Source organism: Alnus glutinosa, chromosome 11 (assembly GCF_958979055.1).
Source record: "Alnus glutinosa chromosome 11, dhAlnGlut1.1, whole genome shotgun sequence".
In the NCBI taxonomy this organism is placed as follows: domain Eukaryota; kingdom Viridiplantae; phylum Streptophyta; class Magnoliopsida; order Fagales; family Betulaceae; genus Alnus; species Alnus glutinosa.
The window spans coordinates 16,918,113-16,942,978 of NC_084896.1; the positions used below are offsets into that span (position 1 = coordinate 16,918,113).

At 35.4% G+C, this 24,866-nt stretch overlaps 3 protein-coding genes across 6 annotated transcripts; 2 read left to right on the plus strand and 1 right to left on the minus strand.

The window, feature by feature from the left end:
• Nucleotides 1-430: 430 nt before the first annotated feature.
• LOC133882528 (protein FAR-RED ELONGATED HYPOCOTYL 3-like) lies at nt 431-2,127 on the plus strand. Its single transcript, XM_062321729.1, has 4 exons — nt 431-1,375; nt 1,473-1,586; nt 1,682-1,730; nt 1,892-2,127. The coding sequence occupies exons 1-4, from the start codon at nt 431-433 to the stop codon at nt 1,915-1,917; spliced, it is 1,134 nt and encodes a 377-aa protein (XP_062177713.1). The 3' UTR covers nt 1,918-2,127.
• A 517-nt stretch (nt 2,128-2,644) lies between these two features.
• LOC133881161 (uncharacterized) lies at nt 2,645-5,082 on the minus strand. The gene is made up of 3 exons (XM_062320116.1): nt 5,079-5,082; nt 4,589-4,906; nt 2,645-3,018 (listed from the first exon to the last, which is right to left on the minus strand). The coding sequence occupies exons 1-3, from the start codon at nt 5,080-5,082 to the stop codon at nt 2,792-2,794; spliced, it is 549 nt and encodes a 182-aa protein (XP_062176100.1). The 3' UTR covers nt 2,645-2,791.
• A 293-nt stretch (nt 5,083-5,375) lies between these two features.
• Nucleotides 5,376-22,171, plus strand: LOC133882298 (probable protein phosphatase 2C 71). 4 transcript variants are annotated; one of them, XM_062321437.1, is made up of 10 exons: nt 5,377-5,682; nt 5,976-6,754; nt 11,692-11,789; nt 14,110-14,176; nt 16,632-16,719; nt 17,924-18,093; nt 19,572-19,715; nt 20,005-20,133; nt 20,573-20,748; nt 21,720-22,171. In XM_062321437.1, the coding sequence occupies exons 1-10, from the start codon at nt 5,469-5,471 to the stop codon at nt 21,745-21,747; spliced, it is 1,893 nt and encodes a 630-aa protein (XP_062177421.1). In that variant the 5' UTR covers nt 5,377-5,468; the 3' UTR covers nt 21,748-22,171. The 4 variants fall into 4 exon arrangements, with proteins under 4 accessions (XP_062177422.1, XP_062177421.1, XP_062177419.1 ...); XM_062321435.1 differs by having other exon boundaries at nt 5,379-5,682; nt 11,659-11,789; XM_062321436.1 differs by having other exon boundaries at nt 5,380-5,682; nt 11,659-11,789; nt 21,741-22,171.
• The last annotated feature ends 2,695 nt before the right edge of the window (nt 22,172-24,866 follow it).

Sequence of the window (24,866 nt, forward strand, 5' to 3'; positions counted from 1 at the left end):
TCATCACGGACAGTCAATACTTTTTGGGGCGGCATTAATATCAAGTGAGGATACAAAGACATTTGTATGGTTGTTTGAGACATGGTTGAACTGCATGAATGGACGAGCGCCAAGTGCAATTATAACAGATCAAGATAGGGCTATGAAGAATGCAATTGGCATTGTTTTTCCAAATACCCGACATAGATAGTGTTTATGGCATATATTGAAAAAACTTCCAGAAAAATTTGGATCACATCCACAGTACCATGCCATTAAGAGTGCCGTACGAAGTTGTGTGTATGAATCTCAGACATGCGATGAATTTGATGTAAATTGGCAAAGGCTACTTGATTGTTATAATTTGAGGGATAATGCATGGTTGCGTGGGTTATATAGTGAGCGTACTTTTTGGGTACCAACATATTTAAAAGATGTATTTTGGGCTGGAATGACTACCACACAACGGAGTGAAAGTATGAATGCTTTTTTTTATGGTTATGTGCACTCATCAACCACATTGAAGGAATTTGTTGATCAATACGATAGCGCTTTGCGTAGAAAGGTTGAGAATGAGAGTGTTGCTGATTTCGTCTCTTTTAATGAGACAGTTGCATGTCTAAGTAGGTTTCCTTTTGAGAAGAACTTTCAACAACTTTACACCATCGCAAAGTTGAAAGAAGTACAAGAGGAGATTAAAGAAGTGATGTATAGTAGTAATTCTCTTATCACAAGAGAAGGTGCAATGTGTACTTATCAAGTGACTGAACAGGTACAAATTAATGATGCGTACACGAAAAAGGTATGCTTTATTGTTTATTACAATGAATCTTCATGCGAAGTGAATTGTAGTTGTTGCTTGTTTGAATCAAGAGGAATTTTGTGCAAACATGTCATATCTGTATTGAATATAGTTGGAGTCACATCATTGCCTGAAAAGTATTTTCTTAACCGATGGAGGAAGGGCTTGAATCGAAAATATAAACGAATTAGCAGCAGTTATGATTCAGGTAGTTGCAACCCTAATGCAGAAAGATATTCCGACTTGTGCAAAGATTTGCTTGTTTTGGCAGAAATCGCCTCAAATAGCGTGGAGCATTACATGACAGTGAAAAATTGTGCTCTTATGTTAACGATGCAATTCAGTGGTTCGATCTGTGAACATAGTCCACCTTCTCAAGCACTTGTTAGTGGTTCTACTACCTGTAATTTGTTTATTGATGGTACGACGGTAGAAAGTAATAAGGTTCGTAGCCCTCTCGCGGTTCGAATGAGAGGGAAGCCACCATCAAATAGGATAGTTTCTGAAGTAGAAAAAGCGGTGAAAAAGAAGACACGAGGAAAAAAGAATCAAACAAGTAACACAAATGGTAAACAAAATAGTTCCAAGAAAAAGGTAAAGAAGATTGCTTCTGTTCCTTATGTTTAATTATGCTTATTTGAATATTTTTTCAATGTTTTTTTAACATGTTTATATGATTTATTAATCGAAGATTTGCGAAGAAACACAACAATATGCATTGGACACAAATGAAGCTTTGTTATCTTCCATAACTAATATTCAGCATGACAATGTAATCGGAACTCAAAATAGTGTAATTACTCAGGTATTACAGAATAAAACATAAGCTTCACATAATAGCTGAGGAATTATAAAAAATGATGTTGATACTGTATATAATGTTTTTATCATATTTTGCAGGGATCTCAAATCATGCAGAATCATGTTGTGCCTCGTTTTTCCAACGAAGGTTGATTTTCTAGTTCTCACTTTTTATATTAATGTAAGGTTTTGATGTCTTATATCTAACCTATAAGCATAGGGGCATGGATGTAAGCTTTTGATGTTCAATTCATCTTAATTATATGTAATTTGATGTTCTTGCTTGATTGAAATGTCATCTATTATCAGGTATGTGCAGTTTGGAGAGGCTTTGAGATCAATGAAATTTAATGAGTAAAGCTCTTTTTCCATATGGTGGAATTTTGCCTTGGATTTTATTTTGTAAGGAACAACGACATGGTGGTATTTTGTTGATGTATTTTTCGATTATGGAGGAAAGGGTTGTATTATACATGTTGCCTTGAATTTTATTTTGTAAAGAACAATGACAATTGATGGCTAAGTTTGTAACCCAATATGATGTATTTTTGTTAGGAATAATATGATGTAAAAACTAGTTACTAATGCTACTGAGAGGTTACCATTTGCTACATGTACTTAGCACAATGAAACTTATAATTATATGCTGTTAAAAAGTAGAAGCCAACTTGTGACCAGGAAGTGCTTGTGTCAAGTTTTTAAAGTGAATATTTTATAGGTTCTTTGGGATCATTTCATGCTGCCTATCATCATTCATTTTGAGCATAACGCAAGGACTCCACTCTTTAGGGTAACTGCCTTTCAACCATGGTTTTGTGCCTAAATGGAGTAAAATGTTTGGATGTTTTGCCAATACAACATTGAATTGAGTGTGGACATTATTTGAGTTGTTTAAATTGCATCTCACAATAATACGTTGAGGTTCTAGCATTTGGAGTAGGAAATAATTGGTGACCTTGACAGAAATTGTGGACCATGCAACCATTCGACTACTTGTAGGATTTGGCCATTCATCCTCAACCCAATGCTTTCATTCATTTTTACTATAATAGTCTCCAGTGATGCATTACCATGATTTTCACTATCTTGATGCATTACCAGTGATGCATTACCATGATTTTATCAACAAAAAGATGCTAAAATCATTACAACATATACATTAAAATAACAAAATAAAAAAATAACACAAAATACTTCCAAAATAGCAACTCAATACATTGCAACAATGCTTTGATATTCGATTAGACTTCTGCTTTGGTTCATCTTCATCTTGATGCAAATGTTATCTTCGACTAAGTTCTCGCTTCGGTTCATTTTCAAGAAGGTTATCTTCAATCTGAACAAGTTCATATCTTGAGGCAAATGTAGACATTCCAGCTTTGGTTCATCTTCAATTTGAGAAATTTCATCTTCTTCCTGAAGCAAATGTAGTGGGCCTAGTAGTTGTAATGAATTAAAATGAAACCACCATTACGATTCTGTGTTGGACATGTAATGTGAGAATATGCTAAACCATTATACAATATGCTTTAAGAATGACAAAGAATTAAGCATGATAATGTTAACTGTCATAAAGCTCTCCAATAACATCTCTAATACTCGACTGTTGGACATGCCAAGAAGGGAGAAAATGCAATTTGATGGGTTACAAAGAAATAAAAGATAAATATCCCAGAACACCAAATATGCAAGCAAGTCAATGCTTACTAAAGACTTAAGAAGCAAGGCCAGTTTAATGATAAAGAATATCAGATTAATTCATTTATTTACATCACTAACTTAGATTCCCAAAAACAATTGCAAATAGTAAGCCCAGTTGAGCAAATCCTGCAAGCGAACATTTGGCTTAACAGAAATCTAGCAGAAGAAACAAAATTGTACTCAAAAGAGATGCAGTCAACACAACAGTGGTTGCAAAATTAGCATTAAGTAACAATTCAGAACCAGGAACCATGCTTGTAAGATGACAGCAAGGAAGTACCATAGGAACCTTTGTAAGGCAAGTGTAGATTTATTTGACATGGAAACATAACAATGATTTCTTTCATCAACTTTTTGTTCTAGTCATTGCATGAAGCATTACAAAAACACAATTATATTGATTATTTGAAAGAATTCTTTTAGCAATTTCATCTCACTTTCTCCTCTTGAATCTGTAAACCTTCTTATATGTTTTTTTAACACTTAATGCTACGACTAGACTAACCCTTCCCGATATTGTCATTTTAATTTAGGATGTATTGATGTAAGCAACAATATGCTATAAATGCAAGAATTAGAAAGATAAAAACTACCAGATATTTCAAAATTTGAACCACATCGCCAATAGTTCCAGTATGAATAACATACAATGACTTTCCTTTTCTTTTTTGGCTCAGGAAATAAACCAATTTTTTTTTTTTTTTTTTTTTTTTTTTTTTTTTTGTTATGAATAAGATTTTTTAGTCCAAACACAAAAGAAAAAAAGAACACTCCAGCAGGTTAGAAACACCAAGCTAAAACCCAGAATATTTACAACAACAAAATACACAACCAAAAGCCCAACTATCCATACTCAGCCAAACCCCACATCAAAGATCCTCGAACCTACACACTTAACAAACAAACAATACAAAAACCAATAAACCGAAAACTACACATTTAGCAAACCAACAATTTTTAGTAGAACAGAGCATAAAAACCCAACTTCCTAGCTACTAGCGCAGCAACCCTTCAGCCATTCAAATCCATAACACCGAAAGGAATACTCCAATTTTTACAAAGCTTGAAAAAAAAAAAAAAAAAAAAACCCTAAGCACAGACTATAAGGGGTTTGAGGGATTACAGATTCAAACCCCCAAAGCTAGATATGAGTTTCAAACTAGAGGAGAGGAAATCGGGGGAAAAAAAAGAAGAAGGAAAACCTAGTAAAAAGGGGAAAGAAAGGAACTATTTTGTAGGAAATTTTTCTTTTCTTTTTCCTGGGTTTTCCAGTCAAGCAAACAGAAAATGACGACTACAACGAACCTAATTGTCTGATCTTTTCCAACGATGAGAGTGTTGCCTGGAGATGGAGAACAAACGGTGGAGCTTCACGGAGATCCGGAGATGGAGATGGAGCTGGACCCACCGCACCGGTCGAGATGGAGATGGAGCTGGATCCGAAGATGGAGACGGAGATGGAGCCGACGTGCTGCTGTACGTTCGTACTGATGGCGGGCTCGTGGGTGTTCGACGGTGGTGGTGGTCGTGGGTGGCGGTAGATGGGGTTGAGGGAGGAAGAGATTTGGGGGGAAAATGGGTTTGGGGGAAAATGGTGAAATGGGTATAGGTATACGAGTAATTCTAAATGTCATACCCATATTCCTCTTGTGTCCCTTTAAAAATGATGTGGCTTTTAAAATTACCATGTGATCAAAATTTAATTTTGATCGATCACAAGTTCAATGGTGATTTTAAAAGCCACCTCATTTTTAGAGGGACACAAGAGGGACATAGGTATGACATGTAGCATTACTCATAGGTATACTGAAATCGTTTTCACGCTGGTTTTTTGAATTTTTTTTTTTTTTTTTTAAATGATGGCTGACGTGGTGTCAGCAGAGTTGGACATAAGTTGGACATAAGTTGGACATTAGTTAGACGGCTAGAATTACTCTTAAATGATATTATTTCTACTCGTAGTCGTGGAAGCTCTCCTTATCCATATGGCTCTTTCTAGATTCTCCAACACGTGACGACAATCTCCGTCCTCTCTCTCGCTCTTTCTAGATTCTCCAACACGTGGGGACAATCTCCTTCCTCTCTCTCTCTCTCTCTCTCTCACAAAGGGAGAAGAAAAGAAACGATTAATCAAATACCACCACTGTCAGAAAAGAAGAAATGCGTAAATAAATATATCTTCGAAATGGCGCATCTACTATTCTTCTCACGCTCTCCCACACCGTCGTCTTTGAGCTTCTCCACCTTCTTCCAAATATCCTCTAAACCATTCCACACGCTCGGGATTTCCTCTTCTCCTACTTCTCCAATTGGTGCTCCGAACAGAAGGCCAGGGCACCTCCTGATGCTTTCCAATCCTATCTCTTCGTCCGCGGATTTCGACCTTCTTTCCACAACCGGTACGCCATTCAAGTCTCTGATTCTTGGTTGTATGGTATTGGGTTTCTGTTTGGTAACTGAGAAAAAGGAAGGAAGAGTTGGCGAATATGTGTGTTTTGAAGATAAAGTTTTTCTTCCAGAAAATTCTACCACAATGCTCGCCTTCCTCCACTAACGCTAATAGATAATGATACCCAATTTCTGGTTTCTTTCTTTTTCCTCACTTTTCTCAGCTTCCATACGGAAAGTTAGAAATTTGTTTTCCTTGTCTTTTCACTTTCTCGTTGTTTCCACATTTGGTGGGTTTTGGCAGAGTGTTCTGATGGCAGTGTGATTTTCCGGTTTGGAAATGCGAGCGAGGTCGAAACAATTGATGAAAAAGAGACTATTAACAAGGACTTTGGACATAATTCATGTGAAGAAGTTGAATCTTGTGCTGAGAGAGGACAAAGAAGTAATTCAGCTGAAGTGGATGATCTTGTTGATCTCATCTCTGCATGCGGAGAGGATGGTGGGGTTGTTGATGCTGGCAGTAGTGCGGTTAAACCAGTTACTGATTGTACGTTAGAAACCAATTTGCATATTCAGGAAGATTGTGTTGAAGATGATAAAAATGTAATTAAGAGTGCAAGATCATTTTCCGACGATGTAAACATTGGAAATCCTAAAATCAATTGCAAGAATGAAGTTTACACATTGAGTACTTCGTTGAGTTCGGATGTGGTTTCTGATTTAGGAATGGTTAGTACTTGTAAGGAAGTTTCAGATGAGAAGAGTGTTGGTGAAATGACAAACCAATTGGTTAGTACTTCTAAATCTGACTCCATTGAAGTATCTGGTAGTTATGCTTCTGAAAGAAGTAGCACAGAGAATGCTTATATTGGGGTTGCTTATCCCTCTAAGGCTGACAAGGAGCCTAGAGTGGATACAATGAAGAATTACGTGACTGGTGAAAAAAGTAATGACTGCGATGTGACTGAAGTAATGCATGGGTCCACTCCATTTGAGGCCATACCAGTTCTCAGTGAGGAGACACGCCATAGTACAGTGGATGAATCTGTTGATGCAGATAAAATTGAAAACTCGATAGCGGTAAGTCCTGATATACTTTTCTTTATGTGGTGAGCTTTATCCTCGGTTTGGCTGTCATCGACTATTAGCAACTCATTGCATCATTATGCTTGTTATAGTTGTAGAGGATGATATCAACTATCATCTGAAGCGATATTTCAACCATTCCTCTCTCTCTCTCTCTCTCTCTCTCTCTCTTCGTTCAATTATCAGGGGAACTGATAATTTTTATTGAAATAAGGGTAGCAATGGGAAATTTGTGATATCTCACTACCCCTTCCTCCTTTTGCTGTTACTTCTATGTGAAGAAGCAATAGTACTCTCCATTATGTCCCTTTAATATTTCAATATTCTCTCTTATTACTTGACCTGAATTGGTTTTGTTCTCTTACATTTTATTTTTTTGCACCTGTAAATGTTATAAGTTATGTCATTTAGCATAAAGTATGGGTCATTAATGGCTTGTCAGTTGTCAACTCTGCAATGGTTAGAAGACAAAGATCATTGCAATTTTAGGGCAAGGGTACAAATAGAAACTTAGGCCACACTAGGAGGGTGAAAAGTGTTATTTACCCCAAAAGATTTTGTAGGTAGAGCTAAGAGAAGCAGAACTCTGATGACAATGGAAAATGTTAGTTGTATTAGAGTCTGTTTGGGATTGCGTTAAAGAGCTTAAAAAGTGTTTTTTTTTTTACTTAAAAGCCATACCAAGCAAAAATAGGTCCGTTTGGTAAAAAACTTAAAAAACACTTTTTTGCTCTAAAAAAGTGAAGCTTGAAAATGAGGCTTTTTCTATAAACGAAAGCTCTATTTTCTAACACAATCCCAAAGAGGCTTTTAGTATATCAGTTTTACAAATGCTGACTATAACATGTGGCTGCTAATCTTTAACCAAAAAAAAAAAAACAAAGAAGGAAACAATAGAAAACAAAGTGTGGCTTCCATCTGCCATTTATGGATAATAATATTTATGATTAGTGGACAAAATTGTCAAGTGAAGCATCAGTAAATCTCTTCTTATGCTGGATCAGATATGTAGCTCAATCAGTAGTTTCTGCCAGATGTTGAGTGTTCTCTGTTGCCTGTTGGTAGCTTTGGTTGTGTGAAGAAGGCTTTATCAATGGGATTTTCTAGGTTATTTTTGGTAAATATTCTACTGATGTAAAGGGAACAAATGGGTTGCACTTATTAAAAGAATATAAAAAGAAATAGAAAAAAATGGGTTGGACTTCTGGAAGAGTATTAGAGCTGGTCGGGAGGTGTTTTCTAAGTATATCTGATTTTACATTGGGTTTGGTAGTCAGGTTTGTTTTTGGCATAAGTTATGGTGTCAAGAGGCTCCTTTGAAGGTTGTGTTCCCTATGTTTCTATGGAAAATTGTGGGCTGGTGTGATGGCCATCTGTTATAGAATTCATGTTTATATGGCCAATGCATGATTTACAGTTTTGAGTGACTCATTTCTTTCCTTGACAAGTTGTATTTTGCTTGAGCTCATGGAACTGGGAGATAGAATGTGATCAACATTATTTTAGAGTTGAAGCTCGAGGTTGAACCTTCATTTTTGGGGTTGAGAGGGAATTTTTCATATAGGCTTTCCTTGGAGATATGCTTTGTGGACATAAGTACCAGAAGAGTGTCATTTTTTTTTTTCTCTGACTGTAGCAAGGGGGAAGCTTCTAACCTTGGAGAATCTTGGAAAGTTATAAAAGTTGCAGTATTGATGCTGCTTGTGTAAAGTTAGTAGAGAAAAAAAGGGGATCATCTTCTTCTTCATTCCTTCTTTAAGAAAAAGAAAAAAAAAATGAAGTGAATTGGTGCCCCCTGGTTCATTACTACTTCAGGCTCTCGTATTTTCACTGTTTAGGAGTATGAGCGCTATGCCTTGGAGTGTTATGGAGACCCTGGCATGGTGGAAAGGGTGTCTTGGTAGACAACAGTGCATGGTGATCCAGAATGCCATTCTTTCATGTTTAACGTGGTGAATTTGGTGAAAAAGAAGTGCTTTAACATTTGTGGGCATTTAGCTTTTCAGCGAATCAATCGAAGCTTCTATCTTCAGGTTGATTTTTTGAGTGGATGACGACATCTAGTTCCTTCTTGCTATTTGTTCAAATTGATAGAGTCTTCCATTCGAGGGTGTGATGGAAAATCTGAAGTAGTGATGACTGGCAATATATGTGTATTAATGTAAAAATAGTCCTTGAACCAAATGACATCTCCTCTGACAATGAATAAAGAATGGAGGAAGAAGTTACAGATTCAATATATGAGTACATGTATCCAAAAACAAAAAAAAAGGAAATTATGAAGAGGGTTGCTATATTATGTTGCAATTTTTTAAGGTTCATTATGAGCAATTTTCTCATTTGTAGATTCTTTTTTCCATAAGTATGTATTCCCGTAAATAACCTGGTAGTTTCTCAGCTGCTGATTCAGCACTTGCCCTTACAATAAATTGAATGAAATACTTGGTTCTTGTAACTGTTTTTTAATGGCATAATTCTAGGGATGGCAATGGGGGCAGTGTAGGGCGGTGTAGTCCTTATTCCCATCTCATGTTGAATTTTCATTACATAACCCTGATCTGCCCACCCCATTGATCCAACAAAGCCAAGCAATTTCAAGAAGAAAATAAGCTTTATAGCTACTAAAATCTAGGATCTTCAAGAAGAAAAGAAGATCAAAAAAGAGAAAAAAATGAGGTGATAGGTTACAGTAAAAATCCATCCCCTGTCCATGGGGTGACAGGTTATAGTAAAATGAGGTGATGGATTAGCGAAAAGATAATCTATATATAGGGCTGGGTGGGCCGGAGAGACCTAAACCCCCAATACTGGTGGCGAGTTATAGTAAAAGCCTAAGTGCCCACCCCACTCCTATTTAGTGACCTCTGTACCCGCCCCACTAAAGGCAGAGCATAGCTGGTGACCCTTTTAACGCACTCCTTTGCCATCCCTACATATTTCTAATATTTAGACTTAAATTTATGGAGCTTGCATTCTTTCTTGAGATGATCATCTTGACCTGATATAGTAAATTTACTTTATTCTTAGAACTTGCAGATTTTGTTTAACATCAGTAAATTTTTGACTTTGCCCTTATTCCTTATCCATCTGCATACAAAAGTGCTGAAAACCATTTGCAATGCATCTGATGTTGGACATGTGTTTTTTTGGCATTCCTAGAAGATGATTAAGCTTGTTCTGGTGTTGATTTTGGTTCATATGATGCTGAAGATGTGCTCCTGCAAGCCCTTTAATTCAAGTTTCGTTGATTTACTGCCCATTACTTGAACATGATTATCTTTGAAAGCTCCACCCAATCTTTTCAAGTTAGATTATTTTATGAGCTACTTGTTAGAATATTAAATAAAAAAATAGTTTTTATTTCCGTTTAGAATATCGATTTGTGATAAATTTATAATAATAGAATAGAATAGAATTATAAATTCTATACAAAAAAAATTGGAATGCCATTTCAAATTCCTTAACTTTATCTCGTTATATATTTTAGTTTTTTTATAGAATATTTATATATTTTAGTTCTTTATAGAATATTTATATAAAATCAAATAGAGTTTTATTTGTATTGTATAAGATTAATCTATATTATATATATTAGAAATAGGATTATAGTGGATGAATCTTGAGACGTGACATGTGCCATAACAAACAAGCGAAACTAAGTGGTTCGATAAAAAAAAGAAAAGGAATTGTTGTTTTGACGAAACAATTATGGATGATGTGACAATTAAATCTTTTTTTTTTTTTTTTTTTTTTTTTTTTTTTCCGTTTAAAATTTTGGCACAATTGGCAATTTAACATGATATTAGAGTAGTTTATATAAGTTTAAACTTTTGGAACAAGTGGTGATTTAATATGATATTAGAATAGTGTTCCAGCGTTCAAACGCTAACTTCACACTATACATCTATTGCAATTAAGTATTCAATGTGTTGTGCTCTATTTATTGAGGAGGAGTTTAGACCTACACATAAAGAGGATTGTTAGAATATTAATTAAATAATCAAATTCATTCTTTCCTATAAGCTTAAACATTTGGGATAATTAGTGATTAAATTCATCATTTCTATGTATACTCACTCAATACTTGAATATGTACCATAAAAGAAAATTCTCTTTTATTTAGTATACATGCCTAATACTTCCTGATATAGATACAACATGGATACATTTTAGGATACACTTGAGATTAAAGTTTAATTTTCAGAACAGAAAAGAGATATTGGACTTTTATTTAAAACTTTTATAAAATGAAATATTATGAACACGGGATTTAAAATATGATTTTTAAAGTTTATGTGGAGTCAAATTAAAGGAAAAAAAGAAAAAGAAAGAGCTGATTTTTACCAAAGGAGGTCTAAAATAGTTCTTATTCATAATTAGCTTCTCTTCCCTAAACTTCTTTGTTCTTATCATTCTTTCGCTTCTCTTTCCAAAGACCTTGAGTCGTATTCTTTCGTGATTTTCTATTGCTTTTAAGCATGCTTGAAGTATTTTGATATACGCTATTCATGTTTTAAAATGAAACTTAATATAATCAATAATCATTTACATTTATGTATGTATTATTTTATTCATATCCTTAACGTATGGTATCGTATCCTAAAATTTTGTAGGATGATGTATCCATATATTCATGTTGCATTGCACCTGTATCCTAAATTGATGTCAGATTTTCTATATAATTTCCATTTTCTCCTAATTGCACGATGCTGTCAACAATTGATTTTTTATTTTTTACTTTTATTTCTTCTTCTGTTTATAAATAGATATTATCTGCATCTTTGCTTCTTTTAGAAGCCTACTGTTTTGCTGTAACCGGCATTTTGCTCATTAAGCTTGTAATATTGCAAAACCCAAGCAATTCTGTATTTTTTTCTCATATATATAAATTTTTATAGTTAGATGACAGTGCCCCTTCCTTGAATTGGAAGGAAGAATTCACTGTGTGTGATACACATGAAAGCAGTGCTGATAGAGTAACAAGTCTCAAAGCAGTGGAATCGCGTCCCATTGCGAGTAGTAATACTGGGTATGCTACTTTTTCGCTCTCTCTTAACCTTCCAAATGTAATTTTACTTTGTTAAAAATTTGGCGCAAGTGTGTGGTCTGGATGACTTCAATTGCCATAGGGCATCTAGAGTTTTATAGAAGTCACTAGATTGGAATGTTGCACCTATCTTTACAGTAACCATCTGCCTCTGCTTTATACCAAGTCTGGCATGGGTGGCAAAGCTTTGAATACATGCACAATCAGTTGATGTATCTTTGATAGTACCAATGCATTGATGTAACCAGAATTCTATTGGTTATTTGTTGCCCTTCAACTCATTACTTTTGCTTGATGTGTAATTTTTTTCCAAAAGTGTACATAAAAGTCAAACGAAATGAAAGAAATAAAGATGTCCCCCTCCTGTTTTCCATGTATTGCTTAGAAAAATAAAAAGGAATTAAAAAAAAAAAAAAATCTCACACTTTTCAACCTCTTTCCAATTTGTTTTCATTGTTCTTTGTGAATAGCTTACAACCGAGGAACTCTTTATTCAAATAATTTTTATTAATACAAAAATTCCTCATGAAAATATCATCAATTGCATATTGTACAACATAACAGAGAATTTGACATAAAATCTACCTTTTAATTAAATTTAGAAAAAAATTTAATTGAAAGAAAAAAGATAAAACTTGTGGAATTTGGGTTATGAAAAAACAAAACTAATAAACACTAAAGGATGTAGAAATAAAAAGAAATGTCCAAGATTAATTGAATATTAAATTAGAAAATTCAGAGGTAAAATTAAAATGAATGAGTAGCCTTTGAAAGTAATCAATTTGCAAAAAACACAAATAAAATATCTTTTGATACCAAAATTTAGAATATTGTTTAGAAGCACATATATAGATAGTATGTATAGATGTGGTCGTCATTTCTATTTTCTTATGCAGATTATTGAAATACATATAAGCCTGTAATAAGTAATTGAAAAATGCATATGAGAATACCATGTATTTTGGACACATGCCACTTTAATAGACTAAATTAATGTAAGTTTAGAGGAAAACCTTATCCTTACCAAATTGTTTGCTAGCAACCTCAGGCGAACTAGGTGTGAAAGTGAATTATGCACTGTTAAAAACAAGCTAAAGTGATGAGATGATTGAGAATGAATGAAAGGCAACATTTATCACTTTTATATGCTAAAATAAAGTGATATTATGACCAAAAATATTGTGCTTTTGTGTATGCTTCATGGCCTCGGCAGGGGCGGAACAAGAATTTTAGGTGAGGGACAAAAATTAAAAGAATGCTTTTTGAAGGATAAAAAATTAATTTTAAAGAGCCTATCTTACTTATAAATAACATATAAAAAACTTTTCCAAAAAAAAAAAAACATATAATTTAGAAGAAATTTTAAAAATTTTGAGGGCTGCTGCTCCAAATAAAATTATTACTATTTTCTTTTTTGCTTGCACGCCCGAAAGGCATTTCTGCAATTTGCAAAGATGTGAACTGTGCGGTTAAGTTCCTGTTGCATATGGACTATCTCATAATCATTGTCTAAATTACTCAAATTACTAATATGGACTTTTTACAAATAGAAGCCACCATATGGGGTATGGTCTATCCTATACCCTTTACAAACAAACTACAGAGAAAAATTATGCACCGTTAAAAATTATTACAAATTAATCAAAATCCAAATATAAGTAAGGGTTAAAACAATAGCACTATTCTTAAGGTAGTGACTATATTAGATCACTTGTTTTCAAGAAACAAAATATGACCCTCCTACAAAGCAAACAATGATCTATAATTAATTTATGTTATTTGTTGAATTAACTCATTACGTATCCTAAAAGCTTAAAGTTGATAAAAAGATGTGAATTTAATTATTTAATTGATATTTTAACACTCGCTCTTACGTGTGGAATCAGACTGGACGTAGAATATTTTAATTGAAATGAGAGTAAACTGTAGAGTTAAGATTCGAACTCACGATCTTTGCTCTAATACCATGTTAAATCACTATTTATCCTAAAAGTTTAAGCTGATAGGAAGATGTGAATATAATTATTAATTGATATTTTAACATAAAAAGGGAAAAGAGAAATTAAGGCTTTTGTCCCCTTATAGAGGAGAAATTCTATAATTGTAATTTTCAATTTTTATTTTTATTTTTATTTTTTTAATTTTTACTTTATTATTATTTTTATTTTTTTTGTATTCTCTCTCTAGAAAAAGGTAGGATCTTTGAAGGGAAGATCACATGTGAGTAAGTATCTATTCAAGTTAACTCTGAAAGAGATATCTAGTATTTTGTTCCTCATGTTTGTTTATTATTCATTCACAGGGAGGAAATCTCCACAGAAGGATTATTCCTATACAATGGTGCTGCCTTATTGCCACATCCGACTAAGGTATCTTCTTAATTTCCTTGTTTTATGTCTTGATGCTTTAGTAGTTGCATATAAAATCTTAAAAATTTAAAAGAACTTTGATACTGACAAATGAGAGTGGTAGAATTTAATTAGTCTCAATTTATTTCAAATTTCTATCGATTGGTTTCATTTTGCTTTCATGGTTTACCCATCTTCCTCTTTATCAACTTTTAGATTTTTTTTTTTTTTCAATGATAGATCTTAACCAATTTCTGGATATGTTCTGTTTTTTAAATGCTAGATTACATTTAGTTGATAATGTTAAATTACCAGTTATTCTAAAAGATTAAGCTGACAGGAAATAGTGATACACTCCCGCTTACCTTTGGACTCAAACTTTTCCTTAACAAGTGAAGCTCAACAAGAATATTTAATTGAATGGGGAATAAAATATGAAGTTTAGGTTTGAACTTAAAACTTCTGTTATGGTATCATGTTAAATCACTAGTTATTCTACAAACTTAAGTTGATGGGAATAATGAATTTAATCATTTTCTTAATATTCTAAAAATTAATAAATGAAATTTATATTGCTATATGTTTATTTTGTGCGTGTATGTGTATATGTATGCATATGTATACATACATACATACACATAAATGAATGTATATATTAAAATTGATGGATACATAGACATGTTTTGTCTTTTTTTTTTTTTTGAAAGAAAGTTGAAACTTTCATTGATAACAAACGCACGTTACAACTAACAATACAGCATTCATACAACATACAACCAATGCAGCATTCCTCCATCCACCCTTGAGGTGTACATTCAATTTAAGTCAAAGACTCAAATAATTACAGACAGTTGCAACTAAAAAAATTCAACCAACAGAATGGTGCCTCTACGTTGACATAAACCTTTACTTGAACAAGGAGTCGGTCACACAAACTGGGCAAAAGCCAATGACTGAATTAGTGCACGCATAATGCAAACTGTCAGAGAAACCCACATCTAAAACAAACACAGGAGAGCTCAAGGAGGATTCTGTCTTCCGGGAGCAACCCTTCAACCCCCAAACACCGAAAAACCTCCGAACACCACCAGCCTCACCATACACGGCGAAAACACGTGGTTTGTGGCCCTCACGTGCGGCCCAAATCAGAAAGAAAACACTGGCGCGTGAAGCCCACGCACCGACCACCGGGAAACCGCACGGCCGTGAAGAGCGGCTGAAGCACCGGAGACTGACGGCGAATAAGGCTAGAGGGCGCGTGTCCACCAGAAGACGACGGAGAATCGTAGATCTAGCCTCCAAAATCCGACCATGAGAACGCAAGGCCACTGAACTCCGCCGTCAACACGCCGAGATCAACCACACCCCTCCGACACCATCCACAGAGAACTCTCTTGCTACCACAAACGAAAAACTAGAAAAAACAAACAAACTCCATCGGATCGACACCCAGGAGACAAAACTTCCACACCCCTAGAGGGTGGGAGACTAAAACCCCAAAAAAACCAAGGGAGGAGGGAGGCGTGAAGCCTCCCTCCCCCACCACAACAGCCAGAAAACGCCCTCTCTCTCTCTAGAAAAAACGGGAGCCTCTCTCTCAATCATCAAGAAGAAGCAACTTTTAAAGTGCATGTGTAGACATGTTTTGTCTTAAGCATTTCACATTTACACTTTTCTGGGGGAAGAATAGAATAGTTGGCATGGATAGGATGGAAAAGGGAACGGAGAAATAAAATCTATTTGTTTGGTAAGAGGGAAAAAGAAATGAAAAATGAAAACAAAAAAGTGGGAGGGGGGATAGAGGGAGAGCCAAAACCCTTCCAGGTCCACTATGTTTAATTTGCCAAAAGTTAGGTAGATTGGAACTCTTCCTCCATTCCTTGCACAATTTTAAAATTTTTCTGTGTATTATTATGTACAACATAGGGTAAAATCAATAAATTGATGACAAAATGGTGGTCCCCCTTCCCTTCATTCCTCAACCAAACAACCAGTGGAAGAGGTGGACTCCTCTTCCCCCTACCTCCTTGCTCCTTCATCATTCCTCTCTCCATTGTCTTTTCTGTCTCTTCTATCAAACATAGGTTTAGTCTGGCCAGTAGATTTTATACAGCAAATACCTGTGCAGGGGCTTTCATGCTTTTATGCTGAGCCACTCTTGTTGGTAACCAATTCTTTTTAAATTTGTATTTAGTAGAACACACGAGTTGAGCTTTTGTGTTGATGTGACTTTCACAAATTTTATCTTGCCTATGCTCTTGAGTTGCAAGAGTATAGATTGGTTCAGGTGTGCATAGGGCTGGGGACCCCTATTGGTGTGATTGGTCTTCAATGTCAGTATAAAAGAACTTGAATGCCAGTATCCTTCCATTTTAGGGGTCAATAAAAGGTTTTGGGTTACTTTGATATTTGTTCATGTGATTTTGGCTTTTATTCAAACATTAAGGATCAGTAATTCAGAAATAATAATTGCCAGGCATTGACAGGTGGAGAGGATGCTTATTTTGTTGCTTGCCAGAACTGGCTAGGTGTGGCTGACGGAGTTGGCCGGTGGTCTCTGGAAGGTATTCATTTTGTGATATGTACCGTTGCATAAGGCGTCTAAGCTATTTTCTTTCTCTTGAATGTACCACTAAAGAAGAGGCCAAATATTGATTTCTTTCATTTTTTTTGTCCCATGTTAGATACTTCACTCAGACTGAAATATGACATAAAACAAATCTTACTCGCCTAGGTGACAATCTGCTAAATTTAATTTTACTCCATTTATTTTCATATCTCTTGTACTAAAAAAATTCATACTGAAAAATATCATTGCCGGTTACTGCAGTTAAAACTAGGAAAATAAGAAATATCTTTTTGAGTAGACATCATATATTAATATTCTCAATATCACTACCTCACTTTGTGAAAGTCATCACTTTTTCTTCTTCTCTGCTTCATTTGAAGTAAAATATAGTGTGTGGCTATTCTTGTATTTATGTGAAGCAGTCATATTGTGTAATAAATTATACCTCATATTTATACAGTTCGTTGTCTTTACATGGTACATTACTTAAGTCCTTTTAACCAGTCTCTAACATGTCATGAAGGACCCTCATTGTCATCCCGCAAATTCCGAACCTTGTTCTGTACTATAAGAAGATTCAGGACTTTTATCTCTGTGCCATTGGATATCTCAACTAGATCAAGTCCTCTAAACAAGAATTTTCCAGAATCTTTTGCTGCTTTTACTGGCTGGAAAATTAATCTTAACCTCTGATTAAAAGATAAAATCTTGCTGGTATTTGATCAAACAAAACAGCATTTGATCGAAGAAATTAAGGTATTTGTTAACTTTTTCTCGTGAAATCGACATCTTTCTCATGATATACTCCTATCTCAAATTATATTTCTTAGTGCTAAATTTATGATTGTCAATGAAAGTGATTAAATAGAGTAATCTTTCTGTCTTGGTTCAAATTGCAATACATAGTTTCCTTACAAGCACCACGCCCTTGAGTATGACATTAAGTGTTCCCAGCTTGGACTGGTTGAACAAAGTTTCAGATTTCAGTGCATCAACCTGACAATCAGCCTGTTCAGAAAATGTTGGCTAATACACGGAGATTGTGTGCGCACGTGCGTTGCACGTGAATCCTGATCGCTACCGTAACTCCACCACACTTTTCCAACCACCTAAGCCAAGGCCTAAAGGCTAATATCTGTCTCAGATCATGCAAAATCTGTACTAGAACATTTAGATTCTTCTTCTATCTTGTTCTTCAGGCATTAATGCTGGACTATATGCCCGGGAGCTCATGGAGAACTGTGAAAAGATTCTGTCAGATCCAAAAAGTGCTCCAATGACCAAACCAGAAGAACTTCTTATTAGAAGTGCTGCAGAGTCACAATCCCCTGGATTGTCTACTGTTTTGGTCGCTTACTTTGATGGTCAGGTATCGATTTCCCCATACTTAAATACTTTAATTTATGCCTATGTTGTAATGAATATTAATAGATTTTAGATGACTTTTGCAATTTATTATCTCTTTGAGGATCTAAACATAGATATGCTCATTAAATCTCACTAGTGATCCTCTCCCGAGGTTGAGAAAATAATGTGTTTGATTGTCAGCTCTAATGCAGTGATAAAACCTTTTTTCTTTCTTTATTTGGCTAACTAATGAAAATTTATTAAAAGAGATGCCAAAAGAAAAAGTGGGCACGATCCTTTTACAAGGGAAAGAAAGGAAAAAGAGGCAAAAAAAGAAAAAGAAAAAAGGAGAGAGATATCGGCATCTAAAATTGGTGCTATGAATTAAACCCATAAAGGACCTGCAGTTTGCAAAGGATGATGAAATTTGAAACAAAAAAAGAAAAGTATCTTTGAGGGAATGTCAAATGAGTCCAATAATCCAAAACAAAGACTAAGACTGAAACAAAGAAAAGTATGCCAAAACAAAGACAAATAAGTCCAATAATCCATCCAAAACTGAAACAAAGACTAACGGGCCTGACACATGGAGTCCAAGAGCAAACAAATTGGGCTCAGTACCATTGCGAGTATCTAACTCAAAAGCTTAAGCTAGTTGGTAAAGTCCAACAAGCAGATTTACCCATAATCAAGCATACATCAATCTAATGTGGGATTCCTTAACAAGCATCACACCATCAAAGTTCCTACTATGATACAAGCTGGAACTACTTCCCAATTCCACCCTCAATTCTACCATTCTAATAAGCCATCACCTGTACCACCGAGTTTGCATGTGCAATAAAGTAAGATTAGAACCAAATCCCAGAGTTTCCTTGCAAGATTGCAGACTTTGCAGTGTCACAGTAAATAATCAATAGTTCCACAATCCTTATTATACATCATAATACACCTCCTAACGATGGAGTTTTTCCTCTTCACCTGGTTCCCCTCTATAAGGATACCACCAAGGGTGGCATTCCAAACCAAGAAAGACATCACTAGGAAGACGAACTCTCCATTTACCCTTCCACAGGAAGCAACTTCCCCCTAAACCAAACAAATTTTTGTAAATGGATTTAAACTCAAACTAAGGTCTCTAATTGGTCTCCAACGCATAGAAACGAGAATTAAATGAGAAAAAACATCATGAAACTTTGCACAGAAACACTATATAAAAGCACGTCATGAATAGTAAGCTGTTATTAGAGGAGACCATTAATTAATGCAAATACAATAGGATGTCATTGTTTAGTTTGTCTTATAGAGCCATGAAGTTATTGGTTTATTTGCCAGGATAAGGGAAGCTTCTGGTTGTTGAGAAAGTAAATTTTATTTTATAGGTGATGGGGATTTCTTTCCTTCTTTCCATTGTTTTAGAGTTATAAACATTTATAATTTAATGCTTCATGAGCTCTTTTTGCAAGTCTGTAAATCAACTATTACAATCTGAATTTATAGGTTCTCCAAGTGGCTAATATTGGGGACTCGGGATTTATAGTAATAAGAAACGGCGCTGTCTTTAAGAGATCATCTGCCATGGTTCACGATTTCAATTTTCAGTTACTGATTGAGAGAGATGACGATCCCTCAGAGCTCATAGAGGTACATTGGATCAAAGTCTGGTAGTCCAACCAAGTCTTCTAAATTGTATACGCATAATGTTTTACAAATCCTTTAGAAGTATGAATGAATTAATGCACTATTAACTCAGTACATTATCCCAACTCTTCATGAAATTGTGTTTTATTTGTGCATTTCTAAGCACAAGTTGAAGAGTTCAAAAGTTATGATAGAACAAGAGAGACGATAATGCTGAAATATATGTTTATGTTTCAGGGATACAAAATTGATTTATATGAAGGAGTTTTGGTATTAAACATGTCTATTTCAGGGGTACAAAATTGATTTGTATGAGGGAGACGTGATTATCACTGCAACTGATGGCCTTTTTGACAACTTGTATGAGCAAGAGATAGCTTCTGTTATATCCAAGTCATTGCAAGCCAGCTTGAAACCTCAGGTGCGCATTAGCAATACTATCTCATTTACATTTTCCAGTAAAAAGAAATGGTAAAAGGACAAAAAAAAAAAGAAAGAAAAAAAAAAAAAGAGAACGAAAAAAGGAATTGATAAACATCAGTTTCAGGGTGCCATATGCAGCGCACGTAATGGTAGTTATTATATGGATGAAAGCATACCATTGCTGTGCTTTTTATAGTTTGTGCACTGGAGGGTCCCTATTTGCAAGAATTTCATTGCATAAAATATCAGACAGCACTCTCCTCGATTCTTGGCCATTAAAATTCTAATACAACTTAAGCACATTTATCTCTGAGGCTGGAATCCAAGCTCCAGCTTGACTTAATATAACCCATAAATGCTAACAAACATAGATAGTTTAGGCCTTTGTTTATAACAACCTTGTAATGCTTTCTAAGATGCTCATTCTTGCGGCTCAGGATATAGCAGAATACTTGGCCACGAGAGCACAGGAGGTGGGGCGATCAACATATGTGAGGACTCCATTTGCAGATGCAGCCAAGGCAGTTGGTTGTGTGGGATATACTGGTGGCAAGATCGATGATGTGACGGTCATTGTGTCATTGGTACAAAAGAGATCCAGCTTTCACTCACAGTAAGCTTGCTCTCCTATTTCATTATTTTTTTTTTTTAAAAGAAAAACAATTTTCCAAAATGCTAATCTATTTTTAACATAAAGGAGTGTATCGATGGTGCTATTCACTTTAGCAGCTTGGTACAGAAAATCTTAATTATTGCATTGAATGCTAACAAGTTCAGATTTTGCTTCACTAGCAGGCTGAGACTCTTTTTAGACCCTTTCAATTTTAGGCTTAAAACTCTTGGTTAGAGTGTGGTAAGGTAACCTTAAAGAGAAGGTTCTTCTCTTTGATTTTAGGCTTTATTGCTATTGATATCTATACTGGAAGCAATTAATGAGGCTTGGATTTCTTTAAAGTAGAAGGTCTATACATGGCACAATGTGCCCGTCTGACTTGTTTGGATTCCATGGATCTTCCTGACGCTCCCCCAGTCCTTTATCCCCATTGAGGGAGTTCTCTAGCTTTGCATGTTAACGTTCAAGTACTCTTCTGCCCATAGAAGTTCATGAAACTGTACAGACATTTTGTTGGTTCAACAATAAAATGTACTTTATATCAAATCCTATGTCGATAGAACTTTCAGTTCCCTTCAAATTTAACTTTGCATGTCTGTATGTGTGTAACTACGCACTGTTGGGGAGTAGAAACATTGCTAAAATTTAGGCAATAACGGTAACCTTTCCCTGTCTTCTAACCCTGGGAAGACTTGAATTTCTTATGAAAACCCATTAGTTTGACCTGAGATCACCGCTAATCAAATCTCTTAGCTAGGTAATGGTTGTCCATATATGCTTGGTCAAGTGTAATCATGGGTTTCTCTCTATCCATTTCCCTGATTTTTTTGAGCTAGATCTTTTAAATGATATTATTAGTTCTCTATGTGGCCTTTCTGTTTTAATTTGGTTTTGTTTAGACCATATTAAAAGCGCTCTTTTTTTAATTTTTTTTTTTTAATCATTAAAAGCTTTTTCTTGATTTTAAATAGCCTTGTTTGTGTGACTAAAAGATTGTAAGAGAACGCAAGAATGAGCAATTTATAGAAGGAAGATGATACTTGAAGAGGTTTCCGAGGTGCCCATTGCAGACTTGACCTGAAGGTATTTAATCTGAAGTCCAAAAGAGAATAAAAATCAATGGAAAAGAGATGGTTGGTAGTTTTACTAGTAAGGATTCTTGTTATGATATGGGAGCTTTGGATTTCAGCTGGGATAAAGAGATGGTTAAGGGCTATATCCTGTTATGCAAAACATTTGTATTATTGTTAAATTAGCACAAAAATGTGGGTGATGTTCCTCTGTCGCACCTTGTAAAGTGTCATTCAGTTACTTGTATTGGGTAAGTTTGTGTCTAATCTTGTATATATTTGTCAAATTTGAAGTCTATCTCCAAAGCTAAATCTTGTATGTATTAATTGATGGTAACCCTTTCCCTTCTAAACTCTCCCCATTCGCATATTGAAAATTAAGCTCTTTCAAAGAGCAAGCTTAAGAGAGTGTGAAGACTTGTAATATTGATGGAAAAGTATGAAATTAGAGGATTTTCACATGCAAATTTTCTCTCGAACATATTTTATGCTAACAAGCATCAAACCTAAACCCTTTTGCAATTTTACAAAATATTATTCTATTTATATTTGTTGAAATATATGATGGGAAGAGAATATAAAAGACACAGAGGAAAGAGAGCGGCCGCGGAGAGAGTTTAAAGCTACATCTTGTATATTAGAAGTGCTATAACATGATCTACCAAAAAAAAAAAAAAAAAAAAGGTGTTATAATATGTATTACAGAGGCCTTTATTCATAGAGAGATTATGATTTATGAGTCATGAACAAGTAAACCCTAGAATACATTAGGAAAGAAATAAATTTGGAGAATAATAATAAATATTGTTCACATCGTTCTCAAACTCAAGGTGTAAGCTTGACTTTGGAAAAGAACGAGATTTATTTATTTATTTATTTTTGTACTTCACTTGAAATATTGCCGAAAAAGTTGTTGAAGATGATGCCAGATGGTGGTTGGAGCTGGGCAACAGTCGAAGGGATGTAGGTAGCGGGAGGACGGCGACTGGTGGATGCGACAATGGCTAATGGTGGCAGTTGGACTATGAGGGGCTTTCCTTGTTGAAATGGGCTTGTTTGGACTTGTTGGATTGAATTGATAGGCCCAGATTGGAATCAGGTTGTCCAATTTATGAGCTGACATGTTCAGCTTGGACTCGGTGAACCGGGCTTAAAATGGGCCGAAACGGCTTGAGCCTAGTTGATTGAGTTGGATACTACGCCTATTAGGCCAGGATGAGATCGACTCAGTTGGCCTGCCTGACTGAACTAGGTTGAGATTGGATCTAGTTTAGGTGGAGTGGATTTACGCGTGTGAGACGCGTGTAAGAGGAATAGCACGCGTTGCGTGTGAAGAGTGAGAAGTGTGAGGCGTGTGTGTGAGAAGTGTGGGTGGATGCATGCATGTGTGAGAAGCGTGGTTAAAGGTGCTGCCAGCGCATGAGAGCATGAACTGCACGCATAGAACACTTGGGGTGGCGCGTGCGGGAGCGTGGAGCCTCGGAAGGTGGTAATTCAGATGGATTTGGAAAGGCCATCGTGATATTTGTCGAACGACGTGACCACCAAGGCGATTGGCCGAGCGTAATGTCGTGTGAATACATGAACAAAGACGTTGGGCAGCGTGTGCGGCGGTCGAAGGTGGTGGATCTCCCGTCGATTAATAGATTTGTGCCTTGCAAACAGTGACACATGGTGGCATGTGGACGATCAGAACAATGAGATTGTCAGAGAGAATGCCAAGAAACGTCAAAGATGTTTATTAAAGGCCACATAAAAGTGGCTTTGATGCCATGTAATATATGATGGGAAGTGAATATAAAAGAGAGAGAGAGAGAGAGAGAGAGAGAGAGAGAGAGAGAGAGAGAGAGAGAGAGAGAGAGAGAGAGAGAGAGAGAGAGAGAGAGAGAGAGAGAGAGAGAGAGAGTTTAGGGCTGCATTTTGTAGATTGAAGTGTTATAATAAGTATTACAAGGCCTCTATTTATAGAGATGCTATGAGTGATGAACAAGTAAATCACATAAGGAATTAAATAAACCTAGAGAATAATATCAAATATTCTTAACATTATTGTTTAGTTTAAGCTATTATGGTAGGACTTGTTGATATTAGTTGTTAAAGTAGTCTATAACAGCAATCTGTTGCAAGTTTAAGTTCCCTCGCCACCTCAAAGTGTTACTATGAGTTTAAAAGTCATGCTTTCATCATGTGTCTTGCTATTCATAATCTTCAAAGTACTCGGTACAATCTTCCTAGCAATGGAATTAGAGCCGTAATCAATCAGAGTTGTTCGCGAACAAGTTTGGGCTCGACTCAAATAGGCTTGACTCGGTCACGCTTCATTTAATAAACGAGCCGATCATGAACACAAGATTAGACTTGATACTGAAATGAGCTATACTCATGCAAACTCAAATTGACTTGTATAAACTCATATAATTTCAATTTTATTATTTTTATAATATTATTTTAATTTTGTAATGAGAATATCGTAAGTCAAAAGGAATTGTCTTTCTAATATAATAGATAAAACTTGAATTATTATTATTTTGAGTCTTGATATAAATAAAAGTGTGTTTGTGTGTATGTACAGGTGTGTGTGTGTGTTCGCATAGACATAATGAATTTATATACATACTATACAACATACATATAAACTCGATTTTGGCTTATTTAAGATTATGAAAAACCAAGAAATTGAAGATCTCATTCAAACTAGACAAGGTTGGTGCGAACGAGGTTTTGTGCCCAGTTCCAGAATGCTTTAGTTGCTGTCTTGGTTGCATCCCGACGGAAGGGAGGATCAAAAGGGCCGGACTTCCAAGGAGCGTTCACAACTTCGTTTGAATAGGAGGATCACAAAAAGCTCCAGCGGGAGTGTCATACGAAGTCTGTTCGAACGTTGCATGTTCAAAACTACGTACCCCTAAATCTTGTTCAAAACGAGAATGATACAGAACGTAGAAACCCTGCTGACTCAATTTTAAAAATCTTGTTTTCTCCCATTCTATATAAGACTCATAAGCCACAACTTCTAGAAACACATAGAGGTATTATTCATTTATTGTG

Excerpts from the sequence above, each read along its gene's own strand:
- LOC133881161 (XM_062320116.1), bottom strand. Across the intron at positions 3,019-4,588 it reads GGAAAAGATCAGACAATTAG|GCCCACTACATTTGCTTCAG; the intron begins GTTCGTTGTAGT and ends TACAACTACTAG.
- LOC133882298 (XM_062321435.1), top strand. The coding sequence starts at position 5,469 with ATGGCGCATCTACTATTCTTCTCACGCTCTCCCACACCGTCGTCTTTG. Across the intron at positions 5,683-5,975 it reads CGACCTTCTTTCCACAACCG|AGTGTTCTGATGGCAGTGTG; the intron begins GTACGCCATTCA and ends GGGTTTTGGCAG. Across the intron at positions 20,134-20,572 it reads AAGCCAGCTTGAAACCTCAG|GATATAGCAGAATACTTGGC; the intron begins GTGCGCATTAGC and ends CTTGCGGCTCAG.
- LOC133882528 (XM_062321729.1), top strand. The coding sequence starts at position 431 with ATGACTACCACACAACGGAGTGAAAGTATGAATGCTTTTTTTTATGGT. Across the intron at positions 1,376-1,472 it reads AAAATAGTTCCAAGAAAAAG|ATTTGCGAAGAAACACAACA; the intron begins GTAAAGAAGATT and ends TATTAATCGAAG. Across the intron at positions 1,587-1,681 it reads AAAATAGTGTAATTACTCAG|GGATCTCAAATCATGCAGAA; the intron begins GTATTACAGAAT and ends CATATTTTGCAG.